This window comes from Esox lucius, chromosome 14 (genome assembly GCF_011004845.1).
Source record: "Esox lucius isolate fEsoLuc1 chromosome 14, fEsoLuc1.pri, whole genome shotgun sequence".
In the NCBI taxonomy this organism is placed as follows: domain Eukaryota; kingdom Metazoa; phylum Chordata; class Actinopteri; order Esociformes; family Esocidae; genus Esox; species Esox lucius.
Genome location: NC_047582.1, coordinates 2,298,875 through 2,321,295, shown reverse-complemented (window position 1 = coordinate 2,321,295; position 22,421 = coordinate 2,298,875). Strand labels below are relative to the sequence as shown.

The 22,421-nt window shown below is 41.2% G+C and overlaps 1 protein-coding gene across 5 annotated transcripts in view; it reads right to left on the bottom strand.

Moving 5' to 3' along the window:
- LOC105029281 (probable E3 ubiquitin-protein ligase HERC1) overlaps positions 1–22,421 on the bottom strand; it is a 186,036-nt gene that overhangs the window by 89,953 nt on the left and 73,662 nt on the right. For all 5 annotated transcript variants that reach the window (XM_020044405.2, XM_034297070.1, XM_020044408.2 and 2 more), the window contains exons 23-40: positions 20,664–20,790; positions 19,572–19,770; positions 19,075–19,372; positions 18,891–18,969; positions 18,619–18,658; positions 18,225–18,481; positions 14,102–14,305; positions 12,888–13,008; positions 12,299–12,539; positions 11,853–12,013; positions 11,412–11,573; positions 8,074–8,171; positions 7,864–7,962; positions 6,332–6,499; positions 5,517–5,756; positions 1,858–1,941; positions 1,322–1,550; positions 227–530 (exon numbers count right to left, since the gene is read on the bottom strand). In XM_020044405.2, coding sequence (XP_019899964.2) covers positions 227–530; positions 1,322–1,550; positions 1,858–1,941; positions 5,517–5,756; positions 6,332–6,499; positions 7,864–7,962; positions 8,074–8,171; positions 11,412–11,573; positions 11,853–12,013; positions 12,299–12,539; positions 12,888–13,008; positions 14,102–14,305; positions 18,225–18,481; positions 18,619–18,658; positions 18,891–18,969; positions 19,075–19,372; positions 19,572–19,770; positions 20,664–20,790 — 3,111 coding nt within the window. The remainder of the gene's footprint in view (positions 1–226; positions 531–1,321; positions 1,551–1,857; positions 1,942–5,516; positions 5,757–6,331; positions 6,500–7,863; positions 7,963–8,073; positions 8,172–11,411; positions 11,574–11,852; positions 12,014–12,298; positions 12,540–12,887; positions 13,009–14,101; positions 14,306–18,224; positions 18,482–18,618; positions 18,659–18,890; positions 18,970–19,074; positions 19,373–19,571; positions 19,771–20,663; positions 20,791–22,421) is intronic.

Sequence of the window (22,421 nt, the reverse complement as noted above, 5' to 3'; positions counted from 1 at the left end):
GAAGAAAAGAACAATGGTTAAGACTGAACAGAAATTAACAGAAAAGAAACGACTAACATGCAATACTGAAGAGAGGGCTAAGGACAAAAGCAGGAAAACAGATCTTATAGAGGATAGTATGATGAAAGTCTACAGTACAATCGAAGTGTGCACTATGCATTAGAATATTATCAAACATTTGTGTGCGCGCATCTGCAATAAATGGCTTAAATGTGTGTGGCAATACCTGACAGAGAGGTCAGCCTCCTCCCACTGGAGCTTGGCCATGGGACTTCCTTCCTTCAGCACCCCCAGCAGAGTGGCCCTTCTCCCGCTAGGTTTGTGCAGGCACAGCCCCCCTGCCCGGAGCCCGCTGTCCACTCCTCCAATCAGAGCAAGCACTGGCCACACCTCAGTGCACAGAGAAACGAGCTGGGTCTCGGAGAGGCCAGATGGTCCCTTCACCAAGTTCCCCGAGCCTGGAGACTCCTCTACAACCCCACTACCAATCTGCTCCTTATCCTTCTCATCAACTCCTTTAGGGCTCAAACCTGCCATTTAAAGAGCGATGGAGGTGTAAAAATCTGTCAAACAGGTTACACAGCCTTCCAGAAGTTGCTGAATAGCTACAGTTGTCTAATTTAAATCCTTAATCTATATTCAGACCAAATGATCTGGAGATTCCAGAAGCTTCTGCACACATGCTCATTCTCTACGCACAATCTATGCCATTCTGACTACAACAGAATACAGAACATATAATGATCACAGTACAGTACATAAGCCTAACAACAGAATACAATAGCATAGCATAACTTCATGTTTATTATCTTCCTGAGAAGTTGTTTTGCTGTGACCTAATGGAACTTAAAAAAGCTGAACTGTGTATTTTACCTACTGAAGCACCCTCCTGAAAGTGCACAAGCTTTAGGAAGAAATCAACACCCACTTCACTTGATAGTTCATATGCCACAGTTGAAAAAGTAAGTAAAGCTAGCTAAAGTAAAACTGGGTGCTGAACTTTCTATAAGGGGATGTGTTTTACCAAAAGTAAAAAGTCTGTATAGGATAGGGGGAGATTAACTGGAATAAAATATTAAGTTGTTGTATTTCACCTATCTTCCACATGGGGCAAGTGTAGAACATTTAAGTGCCCAGTGTTTTATTGCGTTCAAAAAGTATCCAACCCTTTCCTTAGGGACCCCTATTATGTTACACAACTTTGCTGTAGCACTGAAAAGGCACACCTGATTCACTAATCAAGGGCTGATCAAGTCTAAACAGATGTCACACCACAACAGAATACAATAGCATAAATAAATATAAAATATCAGCAGCTGACCTTGTCTGAACGTTCCCAGGCCTCCATCCTTCATGAGTGGTCCAATGAGTTCCAGCCGTGTCTGCATGTGCTGGTTGATATACAGCGTCCACTGGCCATCGCGCTGGTGCAGCTTGCGTAAGAGCTGAACTGTGGCCTCGATCAGCACGGTGGTGCGGGGGGAACACATGGGCTCACCGGGGAGGAGGTCAGAAGGCATGCCTCTCATCTGGAGGTCACACAGCGTCACCTAGAGGTAGTGCAAGGAGTCAAGTCTTTCATTCTAAATCATTTTCCCTTTTTACATTGTCATTTAAGCAGATATTTTCATATCTTTTTCGTATTATTTCCCATGGGAATTAAACCTACAACCATGGCCTTTAAAGTGCCATGATCTACCAACTGAGTTACACTGATGTCCTAATTATAAAAATCTGTACCGCAGTCAAGCGTCAGACTGTCTTGAAAGCACTATATACATAAAAAAACATCTTAAAATCCCTTCACAGTTAACAGTTGAGAACTAGCATCTCAGATAAGAGAAAACCATGACCCACCTTTTCCCCAGGGTTGCTGCTGTAGAATAAGACACAAGGGTACACCTCCGTGGCATCAACCCCTTCAAAAGCCAGTTTCGGCTCCTGCCAAATAAATACAGAAATGATAATATACCATGCCAAAGAGGTTTTTGCCATGGCATATTGGCCATATGCCACAGACCAAGATCCCAGAAGATGCATTCTGAGGGCTTAGTCACGCCAAATTCCAAATGGATTTGTAATATGCACTGTTTAAGAACACCCCCAATCTTTCAAGTTGAAATATAAATACAAACAATTCAAGTCCAGTGAATAACCTGAAATGGTACAAAGGTAAGTGTTAAACTGACAGAGCATAAACAAAATGGGTTAACAACATAGCTGTTCCACTGCAATGGAAGTAAATTAAGCCTTGAAAGTTAATGCTAACAATTCCTACAGTACAGGTGTGCCAACCTTGAGTACTTGCAAACCCTCTCTCTGTATAAAAAAGGTGTTGGAGGAGACTGTGTTATTAAACCCTTAAAAAAATTGTATGGACAATTCTGTACTGTATGAAGTAATATATTGCTATCATAATGCCTAGAAAAGGGAAATTAACAAAAGAAGACAGACAAAGCACTATAACCTTCAAAAGTTTAGGTCCTCCCATTAGAGAAATTGCAAAGAAAGCCAATGTGTCAGTGAGTACAGTTTCATATACCATCAAAAGGCACTTGTAAACTGGAGCAAAATCTAACAGGAAGAGATCTGGCAGACCCAAAACCACAACTGAATCAGAAGAAACAACTTGCGTGATTGGCGGCTCACAGGACAACAGCTTCAAGCACAGCTTAACACTGGTGGAAGTAAGCAAATCTCACTTTCAACTGCGAAGAGAAGACTTTGAGCTGCAGGTTTGACATGACGTGCTGCAGTAAGAAAGCCACTGATACCATGGCAAAATAACGAAAAGAGGCTTTCCATGAAGCACCACCATGAAGCACTACTGGACTACTGAAAACTAGGTATTGGACCAATGAATCAAAATATTGACCAATTAATCAAAATGTGCAATCTTCGGTTCATCATGCAGGGCTTTGTACGCCGTTGAGTAGGTGAAAGGATACTTCCTCAGTGTGAAGCCAACTGTAAAACATGGAGTAGGAAGTGTGACGGTCAAACTAATAATGACCCAAAATATACCAGACTGTCAGAATTCCCTTAGAAGAAAGGAAGAAGACGGTAGACAATCTCCAGACTTAAACACCAACAAGCTGGATTGGGATTAACTGGGCAGAAGAGTGAAAGCAAAGCAACCAACAAGTGCAACACATTTGTGAAGAATTCTGCAACAGTGTTTGGAAGAACAATATATGATTTCTATTGCAGAAAGAATGCCACAAATGTGTTCGGCTGTTATGTCTGCAAAAGGCGATTTGATGAAATCTGAAACAAAAGGTTTATATAAATAAATGTTGTTTATTTGTTCTCTCTCATCTCTCATCTTCATCTGCTTATCCGGTATCGGGTCGCTGGGGCAGCTGCTCCAGCAGGGGACCCCAAACTTCCCTTTCCCGAGCCACATTTGCCAGCTCTGACTGGGGGATCCCGAGGCGTTTCCAGGCCAGTGTCGAAATAAAATATCTCCACCTAGTCCTGGGCCTACCCCGAGGTCTCCTCCCAGCTGGATGTGCCTGGAACACCTCCCTAGGGAGCAGCAGCTCTACTCCGAGTTCCTCACGGATGGCTGAGCTTCTCATCCTATCCCTAAGGGAGAAGCCAGCCACCCTTCTGAGAAAACCCATTTCAGCCGCTTGTACTCGTGATCGTGTTCTTTCGGTCATGACCCAGCCTTCATGACCATAGGTGAGGGTAGGAAGGAAAATTGACCGGTATATCAAGAGCTTTGCCTTCCGGCTCAGCTCTCTTTTCGTCACAACGGTGCGGTAAAGTGAATGCAATACTGCCCCTGCTGCTCCGATTCTCAGGCCAATCTCCTGCTCCATTGTCCCCTCACTCGCGAACAAGACCCCGAGATACTTGAACTCTTTTACTTGGGGTAACGCCTCATTCCCTACCCGGAGGAGGCACTCCATCAGTTTCCTGCTGAGAACCATGGCCTGTGAGTGCTGAAGGTCACAGACCGTTGATGCCATCAGGACCACATCATCCTCAAAAAGCAGCGATGAGATCCCCAGCCCACCGAACTGCAACCCTTCCCCACCCCGACTACGCCTCGATATCCTGTCCATAAAAGTTACAAACAGGATTGGTGACAAAGCGCAGCCCTGGCGGAGGCCAACCCCCACCTGGAACGAGTCCGACATACTACCGAGAACCCAAACACAGCTCTCACTTTGGACATACAGGGATTGGATAGCCCTCAGAAGGGACCTCCTCACCACATACTCCCGCAGCACCTCCCACAGTATCTCCCGGGGTCCCGGTCAAAAGCCTTCTCCAGATCCACAAAACACATGTAGACAGGATGGGCATATTCCCAGGCCCCCTCCAGGATCCTTGCAAGAGTAAAGAGCTGGTCGGTTGTTCCGCGACCAGGATGGAATCCGCATTGTTCCTCTTCAATCTTAGGTTTGACTATCTGCCGAGCCCTCCTTTCCAGTACCTTTGAGTAGACTTTCCCAGGGAGGCTGAGAAGTGTGATACCCCTGTAATTGGCACACACCCTCTGTTCCCCCTTTTTGAACAGGGGAACCACCACCCCGGTCCGCCACTCCTTAGGCACTTTCCCTGACTCCCACGCAATATTGAAGAGGCGTGTCATCCAAGACATCCCCTCCACACCCAAAGCTTTCAACATTTCTGGACGGATCTCTTCAATCCCCGGAGCTTTGCCACTGTGGAGTTGTTTGACTACCTCAGTGTCTTCTGCCATGGAGATTGACGATGCTTCCCCATCAGCCTCCAGCTCTGCCTCCACTATAGAGGGTGTGTTAGTGGGATTTAGGAGTTCCTCAAAGTGTTCCTTCCAACGCCCAATTACCACCTCAGTTGAGGTCAACAGTGTCCCCTCCTTACTGTACACAGCTTGGATAGTTCCCCGTTTTCCCCTCCTGAGGTGGCGGACGGTTTTCCAGAAACACCTTGGTGCTGACCGAATGTCCTTAAACTCCTCCCACACCCGCTGTTTTGCCTCTTTCACAGCAGAGGTCACAGCCCTTTGGGTCTGTCGGTACACTGCAACCATCTCCGGAGTCCTCCAGGATAACTTATCCCGGAAGGCCTCCTTCTTCAGTCGGATGGCTTCCCTGACCACTGGTGTCCACCAGGGTGTTCGAGGGTAGACCTTTAGACCACAGCTCCCCGCCGTTTATTTGTTCTATGCTTTAATTTCAGAGTAAATTAAGACATGAAAACTGGATGAATTTCAATAAAACAGGAAAAAAATTGGTGTTTTGAAACTTTTGACCAGCAATGTATCAAAGAAGCACAAAACAAATCAATTAAAAGAATAAATATAGATAATTTTCTTGTTCATAACATTAATATAAATTAAAAAACCAGGATCCGTTTTGGTTCTTGAACACCACATACACAACTACTGGCTTAAATTATACAAAAACTGTAGTGCATTTTGAAAATAGACAGCTCCTAATGAATAACTTTTTATTACAAGGCTCATTTAAAATGAATGAAACTGAAGTTTCATTCACAACAGCTGGTCAGGGTCAAACCTTGTTGTTCTTGGCAAAGGAGATTGTCCTGGCCTCCATGTCCAGGATGCAAGTGATGGTGTCCCCCTGAGTGAAGGACGGCAGCGCTCGTCCAAGCTCCCCTCCGTGGTATAGGCTGCCGCTATAGGCCCGGTATAGCCACATGTCTGTTGTGGTGCGGTGGTTGTAGTCCCGGATGGGCCATCGTGACACCCCGATACAAGTGCCTTCATTGCCTTTGTTTTCTTTGGTGATGTAGAACTGGAGTGCAAAGGGGAGAGGGCGACTAGATACTGAATTGTCAACCAATGGAATTTGGATACTATTATGTAGCCCAATAATAAATCAGTAATTTGCTGAACAAATGCAAACTTTCAAATGATTTAGAACGCCTAGGATCATCATTGACTGCATTGTAACTGATCTGCGTCAAATAACTTACTGGAAAAATCTCTTTTAATAGCTGTTCATCATGTGATTGCGATAAGAAAATCTGCCTCTGACTTCGCTCACTCCCACAAATACAGATCTGCTTCGCCCCTCCATTAAACTTCTTGTCATTTAGTGTTATACAGGCGCAATAAGGCTAAACTGTCTTTCTGAAGGGCAGAACTACAAATTTTCCCTTAAAGGCTATAAATCTAGCAACCTTTTAGCTCAGATGCTCTTAACGCTAAGCTATCTACCTCTCAAAGTGAAGCCTGAGGTTAATGAGGCAACAGTTAGGTGGGAGTCATCTCTTCCAGATGTATTTTATATGTTCCTGGACATTAACGTCCCAGACACTTCAGTCAATATCCCCCAACAAACACAGACATTCCACAACCTGATCTTACCTTCCATATGAAGCATCCAGATGTGATGGCGGTAGTCGCAAGGCCATAGCCTTTTCCTCCTGACCCGTGAGACAGGATGTTACCACTCTCCAATGAACAACAGATAAGCTTGTAGGGATCAAAAGAGAAATCCCCAATCGGAATGCACTCATCATCACTTCCTGGGTCCTGGAATACATTACAAATGCCATCAGCATAGCTTTTATATTGAAACTTGCTATACAGTATATATATTATGTGTTTTTGTAACAATATGTATGATTATGTATGGCAAACACATAACCATGGCCATACGATGGACTTGGTTTTTACCACATATCCTCTGTGGAATTATTGGATATGACTATATCCAGGGGTCGTTCTCTGGACCTATTTTATTATCCTTATATATGCTTCTACTTCTACTATTCAGAAACACAGTCTCTCTTTTCATATTTTCGCTGATGACACACAGATGTAGCTCCCTGTCAGATGCACAGACCCTGGAATGCTGAGTTCACTTACCGACTGCTTTTGTGATGTCAAAAATTTGATGTAAAATAATTTCCTCCAGCTGAACTAAACCGATATCCTGGTCATTGGGTGCCACCAAATGGCAAACCAAATACTGCCATCTGCTGGTTCCCTAGTGGCTCTTATCAAGCCTGTTGCAAAGAATCTTGGCATCTGGTTTGACAGTAACTTATGTTTCGAAGAGCACACCACAAACCTTGCGCAATAGTGTTTGTACCATCTTAACAATATATCAAAATTAACTTTTAAGGACACTGAGACCATTTTACATGCTTTTATCTCATCACGTCTGAACTCCTGCAACAGCCATTTTACTTGTTTGACTCCAGACTGTACAGAACGCAGCTGCCAGACTTTTAATCAGAACCAAGAAACATGGTTTTGGCTTCATTACTACAAAAACATACTGGCTCCCAGTATGTTTTAGAATAGACTAACATTTTATTGATTACTTTTAAGGCTCTTCATGGCCTCCCTCCATGTTGTGTCTCTGACCTTTTAGTCCCATATGCACCGGCACGTACCTTGAGGTCCTCGGGCAGAGGTCTGTTGTCTGTTCCAGAGTCTCGACTGAAAACTAAAGGGGACAGAACATTTGCAGTCAGGGCCCCGAGGCTCTGGAACAGCCTGCCCGAGGACATCAGGTCAGCTGAGTCAATTAATTCCTTTAAGTCCCTTTTTAAAACATACTTTTATAGAAGAGCATTTCCTGATTTTAACTGTATTTTAATTTCTTATCAAGTATCTTTTTATTTTATTATGTGTTTTATTGTCTTTGCTATGTAAAGCACTTTGTAACATGATTTTGAAAAGTGCTCTATAAATAAAGATTATTATTATTATTAATACAGGGATCAGTTGTAAGAGAGAACATAGTCACAGTTGATTTCTCTGTATAAATAAAACAAAGGTCATACATTGCCAATGTGTGGGAACCAAACCCATGAACTTCGGCTCTTACCTGCCAACTAGAACTTAGTCAACAAAATGTCTGTGGAACTTATTGTATGTCTAGATACCCTTTTTGAGTTCATTGATGTCTTCTCTGGGTTATTCATCACAGCCAAAGTTTCCTCCCACATAAATACAGATAAAAGGCCGAACAACTGATCACCAATCTGCAGAGAAAAATGAATGAGAAAATGTATTTTTTATAAAGTACATGTATAAATAGGTTCATACCGATACAGGCAGAAATTAAGATACAGTACTCTGTTGGTCTCACTCACCTGCTGAATCTGTGTTGGATCAGAACAGGCAGGTAGCAGACCCTCCAATATTTGGAAGGCCAGCAGTTTGGTTCTTAAGTTGCGGAACCACGGAGAACCTTAGGGAAACAATACTTTATTCTCTCTGAGGATCAATAATTATATTCTGCTCATACTTATTCTATGTATTACAACCAGTGGCTAATAATAATTTTCAATGACACACAAAATACCCAGTATCTGTAAACCAGAAAAGGAACAAGGCAAGCCTAGTTCAGCCAGCCCGCAATTAGAAAGGATGAATGTCGTCCCTGGCTGGTTTCGCTACGTGGTTTTCTGTGGCAGACAGCGTCTTTAACCAATACGCTATATAAACAGTGGGAATGTTACTTTTACCTCAGCCGTAAAATTTTTGCTGAAATAACGTGGCTAACAGAACGTTTATTAAAGGGACTAAAGTTTAGTATTGTACAAAGATTACTGTAGATGGCTAGCTACAGTCAGGGATTATTTTTTTTGATCGCCTGCTGATTTTGTTCGTTTGCTCACTGGCAAAGAAATGATCAGTCTATAATTTTAATGGTAGGTTTATTTGAATTGTGAGAGACAGAATAACAACAACAAAATCCAGAAAAACGCATGCCCAAACTTTTATAAATTGATTTGCATTATAATGAGTGAAATAAGTATTTGATCCCCTCTCAATCAGAAAGATTTCTGGCTCCCAGGTGTCTTTTACACAGGTAATGAGCTGAGATTAGGAGCACACTCTTAAAGGGACTGCTCCTAATCTCAGTTTGTTACCTGTATAAAAGAAGCAATCAATCAATTAGATTCCAAACTCTCCACCACGGCCAAGACCAAAGAGCTGTCCAAGGATGTCAGGAACAAGATTGTAGACCTATACAAGGCTGGAATGGGCTACAAGACCATCGCCAAGCAGCTTGGTGAGAAGGTGACAACAGTTGGTGCGATTATTCGCAAATGGAAGAAACACAAAAGAACTGTCAATCTCCCTCAGTCTAGGGCTCCATGCAAAATCTCACCTTGTGGAGTTGCAATGATCATGAGAATGTTGAGGAATCAGCCCAGAACTACAAGGGAGGATATTGTCAATGATCTCAAGGCAGCTGGGACCATAGTCACCAAGAAAACAATTGGTAACACACTACGCCGTGAAGGACTGAAATCCTGCAGCGCCAGCAAGGTCCCCCTACTCAAGAAAGCACATGTACAGGCCCGTCTGAAGTTTGCCAATGAACATCTGAATGATTCAGAGGAGAACTGGGTGAAAGTGTTGTGGTCAGATGAGACCAAAATCAAGCTCTTTGGCATCAACTCAACTTGTTGTGTTTCGAGGAGGAGTAATGCTGCCTATGACCCAAAGAAAACCATCCCCATCTTCAAACATGGAGGTGGAATCTTTATGCTTTGGGGGTGTTTTTCTGCTAAGGGGACAGGACAACTTCACCGCATAAAAGGGACGATGGACGGGGCCATGTACCGTCAAATCTTGGGTGAGAACCTCCTTCCCTCAGCCAGGGCATTGAAAATGGGTCGTGGATGGGTATTTAACATGACAATGACCCAAAACACACGGCCAAGGCAACAAAGGAATGCCTCAAGAAGAAGTACATTAAGGTCCTGGAGTGGCCTAGCCAGTGTCCAGACCTTAATCCCATAGCAAATCTGCAGAGGGAGCTGAAGGTTCGAGTTGCCAAACGTCAGCCTCAAAACCTTAATGACTTGGAAAAGATCTGCAAAGAGGAGTGGGACAAAATCCCTCCTGAGATGTGTGAAAACCTGGTGGCCAACTACAAGAAACGTCTGACCTCTGTGATTGCCAACAAGGGTTTTGCCACCAAGTACTAAGTCATGTTTTGCAGAGGGGTCGAATACTTATTTCACTCATTCAAATGCAATTCAATTTATAACTAATAAATATGAGATTAATGGTATTACAGAGTGTATATATACAGTTGTGCTCATAACTTTGCATACCCTGGCAGAAATCGTGAAATCTTGGTAATAATTCTGAAAATATGACTGATCATGCAAAAAAACATGCATTTCATTTAAGGATAGTGATCATATGAAGCCATTTATTATCACATAGTTGTTTGGCTCTTTTTAAAATCATAATGATAACAGAAATCACCCAAATGGCCCTGATCAAAAGTTTACATACCCTTGAATGTTTGGCCTTGTTACAGACACACAAGGTGACACACACAGGTTAAAATGGCAATTAAAGGTCAATTTCCCACACATGTGGCTTTTAAATTGCAATTAGTGTCTGTGTATAAATAGTCAATCAGTTTTGTCATGTGGATGCACTGGGCAGGCTAAATACTGAGCCATGGGGAGCAGAAAAGAACTGTCAAAAGACCTGCGTAACAAGGTAATGGAACATCATAAAGATGGAAAAGAATATCAAAAAATGCCAGTCAGTACTGTTCAATCACTTATTATAAAGTGGAAAATCTGGGAACTCTTGATACCATGCCAAGGTCAGGTAGACCAAGAAATTTCAGCCAAAACTGCCAGAAGAATTGTTTGGGATGCAAAGAAAAACCCACAGGTATCCTCAGGAGAAATACAGGCTGCTATGGAAAAAGGCGGTGTGGTTGTTTCGAGGAACACAATAGAACGATACTTGAACAAAAACTGAGCTGCATGGTCTAGTTGCCAGAAAGAAGCCTTTACTGTGCCAGTGCCACAAAAAAGGCCAGTTACAATATGCCCAACAACACCTTGACACGCCTAGCGTGGTCACAACCATAAGCGCTAAGTTTGCAGATGGGTCAACAAGGCCTATAGTGAAAAGAATACCATCCACTGAAAATACAGGCAGACAATTTGCATTCTTCTGCACGAAAGATGTGCCACAAAAATAGTCGCAATAAAACCATAAACAGTCTTATTTTAGGTTTACTGTAACGTAACTGAAGGTTGTAGCCAGCAAAGCTTTTGTCTGCGGTGAGCCTCGAACACCGGTCACTTGTGACCACTACTCTATTTAACAAAGGGTGGTCAGTCAGTCACTCACTCACTCAATCAATAAGAGACATTCGCTCTTCTGGGCCGGCTCCGCTTACACAGTCAGGCAGAAAAATATTTGTTTCACAGTTGTAACCTTTTTTTTCTTTTTTTTTTTTTTTTTTACCTATTATAGACTGAAGTCATTTAGCATATGCTCTTATCCAGAGTAAATTACATTTTCATACTTTTATTGAATTTAGTATTTTCATACTGGTTCCCTTTGTGGGATTCAAACCCACAACACCATTCTCTCCCATAAGAGCAACACTTAAAGAACACACCAGGAAAGGTCACTGTTTGCTGTGTTAGCTCCATACCTGGACAGCACTTGTGTGAGATGATGGTCATTAGTGGATCGACCCACTTGAGGAAGGTAGAAAACCTCTTGGTAACCCTTAGGGACAGGATTCGTCTCAGAAATACCAGGAAGTCAGCGAGTTGAGACTCCACAACCCTACTGCCCAGTACCAGCTCCATACCTACATTACAGAAATGGATGTCCAATTTTACTTTAAAAAAAGTGCTTTTAAATATCAGAATGATACACTTCATAATTTTTTTTAAATTCATTGTCAAGCTGTCAACACATTCCAATCACTAGAGGACACCTATCAGAACCTTTTTGGTTGTTTCCAATGGTAATCTTGTGGAAACAGTCAACAGGTCCAATTAATCTGATGGTTTGCAAATGCTTAAGCATGTAATAATAGCATTGTCTTAAAGTTGTATTATTGAAGCTAGCCCTAATCCCTTCTCACCCTCTATCTTGGTCCTCTTGTTGGAGGTGTCCTGGTCTGGTTCTTTACTCCTCTCCAGGGCCTCCTGCTGGTGGATCATGTGTAACAAGGACTGAAGTTGCTCACACATCACATCCATCAGGGCCTGGGACACGTCCAGAGGCAGAGAGTCTTCACACGAACTGGGCAATTCAGACAAAAAAATCACGGCAAACAGACTAAATGATCTAGATAAAGATGATAAACTTGAATGATACATGCATGTACCCACACCACATGTTTTATATTACCCTTCAAACAACTACTGTACTAGTTTCATTCAAGGTTATAGATGGTAGAATAAACTGTCCATTTTAGACACAGACCAATCAGATCGGTTAACTTTGCCTATGCAGTTCATTACAATAAAAAATGTATCGAAACCCTCATGCAGTTGTGCCTTTGAGAAAGGCACTTTCAAAACTTACCTAGCAGCTATGGCCAATATCTGCAGCAAACGGGCACAGGCCAGCTTTACAGCTCCACTCAACAGCATGTGTCCCGATACGGAGGCAGCCAGCCAACGTTGGTTCATCAGTACACAAGTGTTATCTGTCAGCGATGAAAGGATCTCCAGGACGCCACACTTAATGATCACCACCAGATCCACCGGCTGATAGTGGAAGTTAAGAGCAAACACCGTGGCCAGGAGGAGGTGCTGGTAGGATCCTAAGAGGTGGGAAATGAAAGGGATTAGAAAACTGAAGTGTTTGACAGAGGTGGCAACTCATAGGGGCCAGTCAGACAGAGTAGAAAGAGTGTGAGAGCTGAATAGGTGAAAGTCGGAATGGAGCGCACCGAGAACTGAACACTGCTATCTGGAAGGGAATCACATGCATGCATGGTGCCAGTAGTGTAAGCACAGGAACATGGCTCCGCACCAAAAACACAATTTTAATAGAGATTTCCTAATGAGTGTTTTTTTCCCAAAGATCAGTCTTCTTGTCACTGTCTGGGAAAACATCTGGCCTACGAGTCATGTTGCATTCTGGCGTACTGTACTAAAGGCTCATCTACCTGTCTGTTCCCTGTCCAAGAGGACTTTCTGTCTTAGGACCCGCACAACCTGCTGGTAGAGTGTGTGGGCAGCCGACTGCAGTTCTCTCTGGACACCCATAGACGCTGACTGGGTACCAGTCTGGGGGGAAAAAAACACATTGATCTGCTTAACAAATTGCATAGCTGATTTTATGAACGCTTTGTGTTGAGCTCAGTTTATTTCCCCCAAGAAAAAAGTATTGCATTAGACATTTATAAACAAAAAAGACATTCAACTGACAATATAAATTGTGAACATGCTGAAAAATGCATTGACAATGTAGTGTAATGTGATTAAACTACATTGTAATACACACAAAGATGTGTTTTTCAAAGTCAGTGAAAGTGCAATTTTATGTGGCATCTCAAGTCCTCTTTCCTCTTTCTAATCTCACACCAATGAGCCCATTCACTTCCGGATGTATAAGGTTGGTAGTCAAAATAGCACGACCCACTCAGACATACCAGGTATGAAGACGAACAAATCATCTAAGTAGTAAAATTACATTTGTTGGATTAATTTTAAAGTTGTTTGGTCTTTTAATGTGTATCCCATAAAAGGACAAACTCTCCAATATGTTTCAATGCTGTACATGTTATGTATCGTTTGTTACAGGTAAATGTTTGCTGTTTGTTGTAGTCAAGAGTAGGTAATCCTATTGTTAATGCAATGGAGGAGTTTGGAATTTTTTACTTTGATCTTGGAGTCTATCATAACCAATGCTCCTAGCATGCGTTCCATGCTACAGTGTTTTAGACACTTAATTTCAGATGACGGAGGAGGACATTAAATATTGCTGTTATGTAACTATGTAATGTGTTATAACACTGTTACTTGACTGGAATCAATTGTATTACTTTTAAGTATAGATCCCTATGGCATTCCTTGTTCTTCTCAATTAAAAATCACTTATCTACTTGACTAACAAAATGCACTCTTTTGAGGCATTGTTGTAGGCCCTAAGCACACAATGTCATTATATTGTATGAGGCTACATGAAGGCTAGATACCTTTAATAGTCTGAACTGGAATCTTATGGTTGCTTACGATAAAGTATGTATTCACAAAAAACAGAGTCAAATTGGAGATAATAAATTATCGTTCTCCAGCACTAATTTCCTAATTTGTGTCCTAAATTGTGTGGTAAAAACATCTACTCCTAAATTACAATAGGAAATGGGACTGAACTTACAGTGTAATGGGTCATCTTGTCATTGTTTCCAGACAGACAGCCCGTGATGGGCGTTCCTAGCGCAAAGCAGCCTGAGAGGAACTGCAGCTGAACAGACTGCAGTAGGCCTGGGAACCGCGGGGGTGGAGAGGAACCTGAGCCAATGCTCTTCTCCTCCATCTCAGACAGGAAGGAAGAGATCTGGCACAATGCTTCCAAACGAACCTGAGAATAGCAGCCACATGATAGAACAAAATTTTTTCAGCAATATTATTTTGGGGAAATTGTCCCATGAGTATTATGAAACAAATTGTTCAACATAATGCAATTGCCCAAGCTACAGTATACACATATAATATATAGTTACAACTTTCAAAGAGTGTGATTTTTCAAGCAATGCTGCTGACACACAAAGCAACTCAAAAGCAACTAAAATAATGGTATGCACAACAGCCCATAAAAATGCAAGCTGCTATTGTCAAATCATTACATGTGGGTTGAGATTCTAGAGTCTTATATTTAGTTTTGTGGTGTCTGAACTTTGTTTTTTGATGTCCTTATTCTAGGTCTGTCTTCTTTAGTTTAAAAACAATTAAGTACAAAAAACGCTTACACATTTCATAGCTTCTAATGAAACAAAAATTAAACATTTCTAACCAATGCACAACATCAATAGGTCACAGCAAAAAACATACCGAGACAAAATGCTAACTCTACAGCCAGAAAAAAAATTTTTTATTGCAAGGAGCACTGTCCCGTCAATATAACAAGTTATATTGTGTAATTGTTTGGATTGCTTAAAGACTAAAGGACCATGCGGATAACCGCAGCCTGGCTGGTGAGTATGGGCAGAGGACAATTACATAAAAGTGCTGGTCATAAAATTAGAATATCATCAAAAAGTTGATTTATTTCAGTAATTCCATTCAAAAAGTGAAACTTGTATATTATATTCATCTATTATACACAGACTGATATACTTCAAATGTTTATTTCATTTAATTGTGATGATTATAACTGACAACTAAGGAAAATCCCAAATTCAGTATCTCAGAAAATTTGAATATTACTTAAGACCAATACAAAAAAATAATTTGTATAAATGTTGGCCAACTGAAAAGTATGAACATGAAAAGTATGAGTATGTACAGCACTCAATACTTAGTTGGGGCTCCTTTTGCCTGAATTACTGCAGCAATGCGCCGTGGCATGGAGTCGATCAGTCTGTGGCACTGCTCAGGTGTTATGAGAGCCCAGGTTGCTCTGATAGTGGCCTTCAGCTCTTCTGCATTGTTGGGTCTGGCGTATCGCATCTTCCTCTTCACAATACCCCATAGATTTTCTATAGGGTTAAGATCAGGCGAGTTTGCTGGCCAATTAAGAACAGGGATACCATGGTCCTTAAACCAGGTACTGGTAGCTTTGGCACTGTGTGCAGGTGCCAAGTCCTTTTGGAAAATGAAATCTGCATCTCCATAAAGTTGGTCAGCAGCATGAAGTGCTCTAAAACTTCCTGGTAGATGGCTGCGTTGACCTTGTACCTCAGAAAACACAGTGGACCAACACCAGCAGATGACATGGCACCCCAAACCATCACTGACTGTGGAAACTTTACACTGGACTTCAAGCAACGTGGATTCTGTGCCTCTCCTCTCTTCCTCCAGACTCTGGGACCTTGATTTCCAAAGGAAATGCTAAATGTACTTTCATCAGAGAACATAACTCAGCAGCAGTCCAGTCCTTTTTGTCTATAGCCCAGGCGAGACACTTCTGACGCTGTGTCTTGTTCAAGAGTGGCTTGACACAAGGAATGTGACAGCTGAAACCCATGTCTTGCATACGTGGTGGTTCTTGAAGCACTGCAGTTCACTCTTTGTGAATCTCCCCCACATTTTTGAATGGGTTTTGTTTCACAATCCTCTTCAGGGTGCAGTTATCCCTATTGCTTGTACACTTTTTTCTACCACATATTTTCCTTCCCTTTGCCTCTCTATTAATGTGCTTGGACACAGAGCTGCATGTTGCATTTCTGTGCTTGGTTTGCTTCCCGTTACTCTTGATTGTTTCCACCTGCCGGCCCTTTAGCACTCCCTATTAGTTCTGTTCAGTATGTATTTTACATTATGAGGTATTGTTTGTTTCACACACATTACTGAGACAGTTTTTCTCCGTACTTAATATTGATACTGATCGTAGTTTTTGATTCTGCTTCTTGAACTTGATTCTTGTCTACTCCTTTTGGTACTTTTGCCTTTCTTTCTGGGTTTTTTGGATTAAGTGGACGTACTGCTTGCCTTTTAGATTCAGCCTGACCCGATTGTACCTCAGCCATTCAATAAGCCTACTGTGCTCTGTGCTTGAACCATTTCCCTCACCTGGAGTGCATTCTTTTGTTTCTGTAAATCGTGCTTATTGCTCTGCATTGAAAACCAGGCTAGGCTGGGCGTAGAGGAACACTGCAACCAGTCATACCCTCCCCGATTCATGGAGCTACGGGTGTTCAGAGACGCTTGCTGACCAGAGAAGACAGATTCATTAAGAGGGCTGCACAATATGGACAACAAACCGTTTTTTGCTAGATATTGCGATTTGATTTGCGATATGATAAAAATGAACATGTCTTTTTGATGTGGTTAAGAGCATGTCTCTAGCGAAATTATTTAGCGAAAATAATGTGATTGGCTCTGTTATTTCTTTATGTCTCTGGGAGTTCTAATATCGGGTTAGGCTGGCAAAACTAGGGATGTGTGTGGTGCAACAGTACCCCTGCCTCAGCTCCTCCAAAATAAAAATATTGAATAAAATATTCCAAGTAATGTATTGTTAGAAGTATTTTGTCTGAACATGTAAACCAAAAAACTACATACGATCCACTGTTGGGAATTTTTACATATTCAATTCATTCACCGATTGGGATATACTAAATTGGCAGAAAATGGCACCTCGACATTAGATCATTTTGTCACACATTAACATCACACCAAGTTTGAATATTTAGCTAGACACCATTAATCAGTATCTTAAACTGACTAACATTTCTTATTAAGTTTACTTCCACCACAAATTGCATCTATGAACTGTATGGCCGTTATTAGCCAGTAATAGGCCTACTAGTATCTACTCACTACTTGGAATAGTAGCAAGAATTGACAATTGCTAGCGAGAATGAAGATGAACTTTACACTGCCAAAGCTAATTCATTTCATGGCACAATAACGTTAGTACAATAACTATCAATATAGGTGACAATAACTGAATATTTCGTCAAGTGAAAAGGCGAGAGAATCGTGGAAACCCCTCCCTCTTTTACTGCACAAGGGGTTGTGATCTATATTACCCAAAAAGCATGCATGGATGCATACTTTAAAAATCCACCAGAAATAGTCACAATATAACCATAAATAGTTTAATTTCAGGCTCACTATAACGTACCTACTGGAGGTTGTAGCCAACAAAGTTTTTGTCTATCCTGAACAAATCCTAATGCATAATTTGTTTTGTCTGCGAAGATGCATGAACACCGGTCGGCTGCATGCCAGGCCATGTCTCTAACCAGTACACTATCTAACAAGGGGTAGTTAGTCAGTGAATCACTCACTCACTAAGAGACATATTCACTCTTCTTAGCCGGCTCCGGCAAAAATATACAGAGCCCTCCTTAATTTTTGGACTTTCAAGCCTTGTGTCTAAGTTTGGCTTTACATTCCAACAGGTTGTATTGTCAATAGCTATTAGGTAAACGTAGATTCCAATCTTGAGTAAGTTTTTGTCTCACAGTTTAGAAATAACACTGATACGCTGATATGGACATATATGGATACCAGTTGGACATATTTCTCCTCTAATGTTAGCTATAAATCCTATAAAGTTGCATTGGAGACTTATTTTGAATGCCAGCTTCCAATAGGAACTACAAATAAATCAGGTACCACTAGCCAAGGACATGTTTACAAAAGCAACATGAGCTATACAAACGGGAATTCTAAAACTGAAGTTGCTTTGTATAAGGCCAGCCTATCCATTTAACCTTACCGTAAACTATAACTGCACAAATGTTCAGTAAGACCATTTTGATGTTGATGCAGCATAACCCAATATTATCTTAAGAAAAGAAAGATCTGAATCCAGTTAGAAAACTATGTACCTCGGCCCTTTGCTGTTGCTGGTACATGGCCAGTGTGATGGCCTTGGGGTCTGCCTGGCCGCCTGCCTCTCTCTCCAATAATGACGATGTAGGGGTTGACCTCAGGAGGCTCCCACACAAGAAGTGAAAAACCTGACTGAGGACAGTGGACGAGCTGCCTGCCTCGCCATTGCACATGTAGTCGGTAGTGGGGCTGATGCACTGTCGCAAACGCTTCCACGCGTCCTTCATGATTCCCAGGGAACACAACGGCAGACCTGGGAGACAAGTGGAGAGATCAAGGGTTAAAAAAAACACAGTCATGCCATTTCTAGTAGTATGATACACCAAGGACTGACAAAAACACAAGATATAACATGAGTTCTAACCATAACATGACTCAGTATCCACTTACCCATTTTATTCTTGAAGGAGTTTCTGGATTGGTCAGCGGACTAAAATAAATAAAAAATTGGCAACTTTTAGAAATACATGAAGTGGACTACATGGGCTAATCACGTCTAATACATGGTTACGGTACTTTTTAATAGCTGATGTGTGGTGAAGCTCAGCTACAAATTGAGATTATTTTAGTGCACGTCACACTGACGTTAGGAATGTAAAAATGTGCATTATGGTGGCAGAAAGACTGACCAATCAATTATAATGATTATGAAAATGACTAACTTGTTTTCTGCCCTCCATCATGAACCTGTTTTGATCGGTTTTTGGGCTGGGTAGAGAATCTGCAGATGATGTGGATTTTCTGTAGAGTACATGGAAAAAACAATGATTTCTAGGTGTAACATTTCGAAAGCAACAAGTGAGTGCTAAAACCCTCCTCAGCAACACAAAAAGCCCCGCTACATACCTGACTCCAGCACTTTCTGCCTGCCCTGTCTCTTCGCTCATTTCCTGCCAAGCAGGCCTCACACCTAGTAAAAGGAATGCACAGCGAGAGACCACCAGGTGACAGGCCGCAGGGAACGACAAGCCATCTTCAGACCCCCTCTGCCACTCCCATTCCTGACTGTGAGGGGGCTCTCTCTCTGGGGTACCAGGGCTCTCTGTGCTGCTAGGGAGGGTGGAGGTCCCGGACGACTCGTAGACTGTCTCATTCTGCTGTAACTGCATGGCCTCCCGTGTGGCCAGGAAACACTGGAGGACCTCTTTAGGCACAGGGAGGTTGGGTCTGAGTAAATGCATCCCAAATGGCACCCTATTCCCTATATAGTGCACTACATTTGACTAGAGAAGTATGGGCCCACATATAAAGGGAATAAAGTGCCATTGGGATGCCTAATTTGTGTGTGTGTGTGTGTGTGTGTGTATCGTTCAAAAGGCCCAGTTTACCCAGCGGGTACATACTGCTGATGCTGGGCGTGTCCTCCTCTGGTCCCTCTTCCTGGTTGTGCTCTGCAGCCGAGGGCAGTGCCTGCAAACCCTCGCTTCCGTGACCCCTGGCCTCAAGGTCCCGGTCCTTCCTCCGGTCCGTCTGCTGTTCTACTCCAGAGGGACCCGGTTCCTGCCGGTCATCACCACCAGAAATCTGTGAGCCCTGAGAACTCTGAAAGGGACAGAGGAACAGAAAGAAATGAGACCTCTTCTGGTTTAAAGGTTGCCAGATGACGAATAGAATCTCAAGAATACAGTTTGAAACAGTTGAATGAAAGAGCTAAAGGTCAAAGAATGATAGTTAGTTCAAGATTTCATACAGGAAATTGTCTCAGCATTATTTCCAGTAGCTAATGTGTAAGTAGGGCTGCATGATTTATATAAAATATTGAATTGTGATTTCTTAGAAAATTTTTGCAATTACGGTTATGATCTGCGATTTTCAAACATGGGTGTAAACAGTGTAGATAATCACACATAAAAATAGAAATCATAGCCTACATAATGTACTATTAAACTGAATACTTAATCAAGTTTAATAGTTATTACCAATTGGGATGGTGCAGCCTGTGTAAAACTATTTATTTAACTGCTTATTTAATGCAATGGTGTTTGCAGCATTTGCTATGTTTGTGCCGTTGCCACAGATGGTTAGGCAAAATGTCTCAACCCTTGAGGTATATTTTCTCCCATATTAACTTTTTTGTAGGCACCGACATTGAAGCCGAAACTTTTAATAACCACGCTGTTGTGTATGTGGGACAATATCTTGGTGCCACGTCTTCGCTAGCAGTTGCAGTGTTAACTCAAACTAACAATGAAAAACCATCAAGAATTTAAACAAAATGAGTCCAGGTACTTAAGTAATCTATAAAAACTTTGACAGCACCCATAAGAAAAACATTTACGGACGTATGATGCATGCCCGTTGCCTTGTGTGACGGGCACATCATTCACCTTTTTGGGAGATGAAAATAGCTTGCGAAGTTCGTGAATTTGATATTTCAACTTCAGTTATATTTCACTTAGTTGTACAGCCCTAGGTAAAAGGGATACATGCTCTACCTGTTTAACGTTAGACAGGCCCTGTGTGTTGGTTGAAGTCACTGGAGTATCTTTGTGTGCCAACAGAGTGCTTCTGATCTTGTACACCACCTCATAGATCTCTATTAGCATCTTACATGGTTCGTACCTGCCACACAAAAACATAATACATCATAACTGTGTAATCCTAGTCAACAATTGCCATTTGAAATGCACTATAGACCGATACTGGATACATCTAAAACATAATAAAGTCACAGGTTAAAAATCACACATGGGTAAAATATCCGTACCTAGGAATAAATAATAACTTGTATATTCAATACAATAATTCAAATCACTTAAAATGTATTCATGACACCTGTGGGTCATGCTTTATGAAATCACCTCACTCATAATACATAGCGTTGTTATCGGGCGGAAAACTCATCTCCAAAATCGCAACTTTTCAGGAAATGAAAAAAAAACTGTTTCAAAGTTGGTATTGTGTCTTTATACATGGCAAGATACTTGCATACGTCATCATTCAATTCATATTTTACCAAAATCAAGCTCAAATGGAGTTGCAAGGGTTTTGAATAGCAATGGGGAGATACGCGTTTTGTCCATCGACTTTCTGAAAAAGGACAAAATAATTATAATAAGCAGGCAAAACTGCTCTTAAATATTTTTATGTTTGATAACATGCATTGCCATATTGTTATGATGAGTTGGGGAGAAGGTTGCTGTTCCAAACGCAGTGCGTTGGAGAATTTATTTAAAAAATGAATTCAAGGTTCCAGTAAGGATTAGACAGGAAAAATTGCTAAAGTACAAAACAACAAAGGCTAGGAAAAATCTTTTACATGGTGAAATATAGGTACTGTGTTTTCATTGGAAAATGGCAAGATACTTGAGAATGGCCACTCAATAAATAGGTGCGCTAAACGAGGAACCGGTGGATGGAATAACACAAATTAAACCAAAACTATGGAGGACCAAACCTATTATAAATAAATAAATAAATGTATAATTAAATATATTATAATAAATGTATTAATCAAATAATATTTCCCGATTTATTTAATTACGTGATCATTAATTTCTGTTTTTATTAAAAAAAAAAATATTATTCATTTCCAATATAATATATTTGTGTGTATATTTTTTCCTGTATTTATACATTTAAATATTATTTTATTTTTGTATTTATTTATTTCCATATTATTTTATTTCTGCGTGAATAACAGTTTATTATTCTGTTTAAATGTACACATTTAGCCCAGCTTATACAATTCTTAAACTTAACTCCAAAGATTGCATTGGGAAAGCAGTGCATGGAAAGGCTATGACTTTCACCTTATAATGGTGTCATTCATGGCTAATCGGTTGCGAGAATTCAATGGCCAGATAAACCCCGCCTCCACGCATATAGAGGCTCAAAACCTGGTTTTGAGAAAACATGATTTGAACGAGGTGGGAAGAATTTGTAATTGTAAAAAGAAGCGAACGTGGAAAAAACGGTTTTGAACAAAGACATTTTAAGATCGGACGCAAAATTCTATTTAATGATTTTAGCATACACTTTTTCCCAGGCTTGAAACTATTTTTTTTTATACGATTGAATTTAGTTTTTTCATACTATGAAATGTTTCAGTTATGTTTTTCTTTTCTTGCAGTCAAAACATTTGAGCTCAATTTGTCTCCATAGTAATTTTTCCATAGTTTTACTATGGCATTCTAGGTTTTGTATGTTTGTTTTTTATGAAGGACCAAACCTGCAAAAATTAGAAATAAATC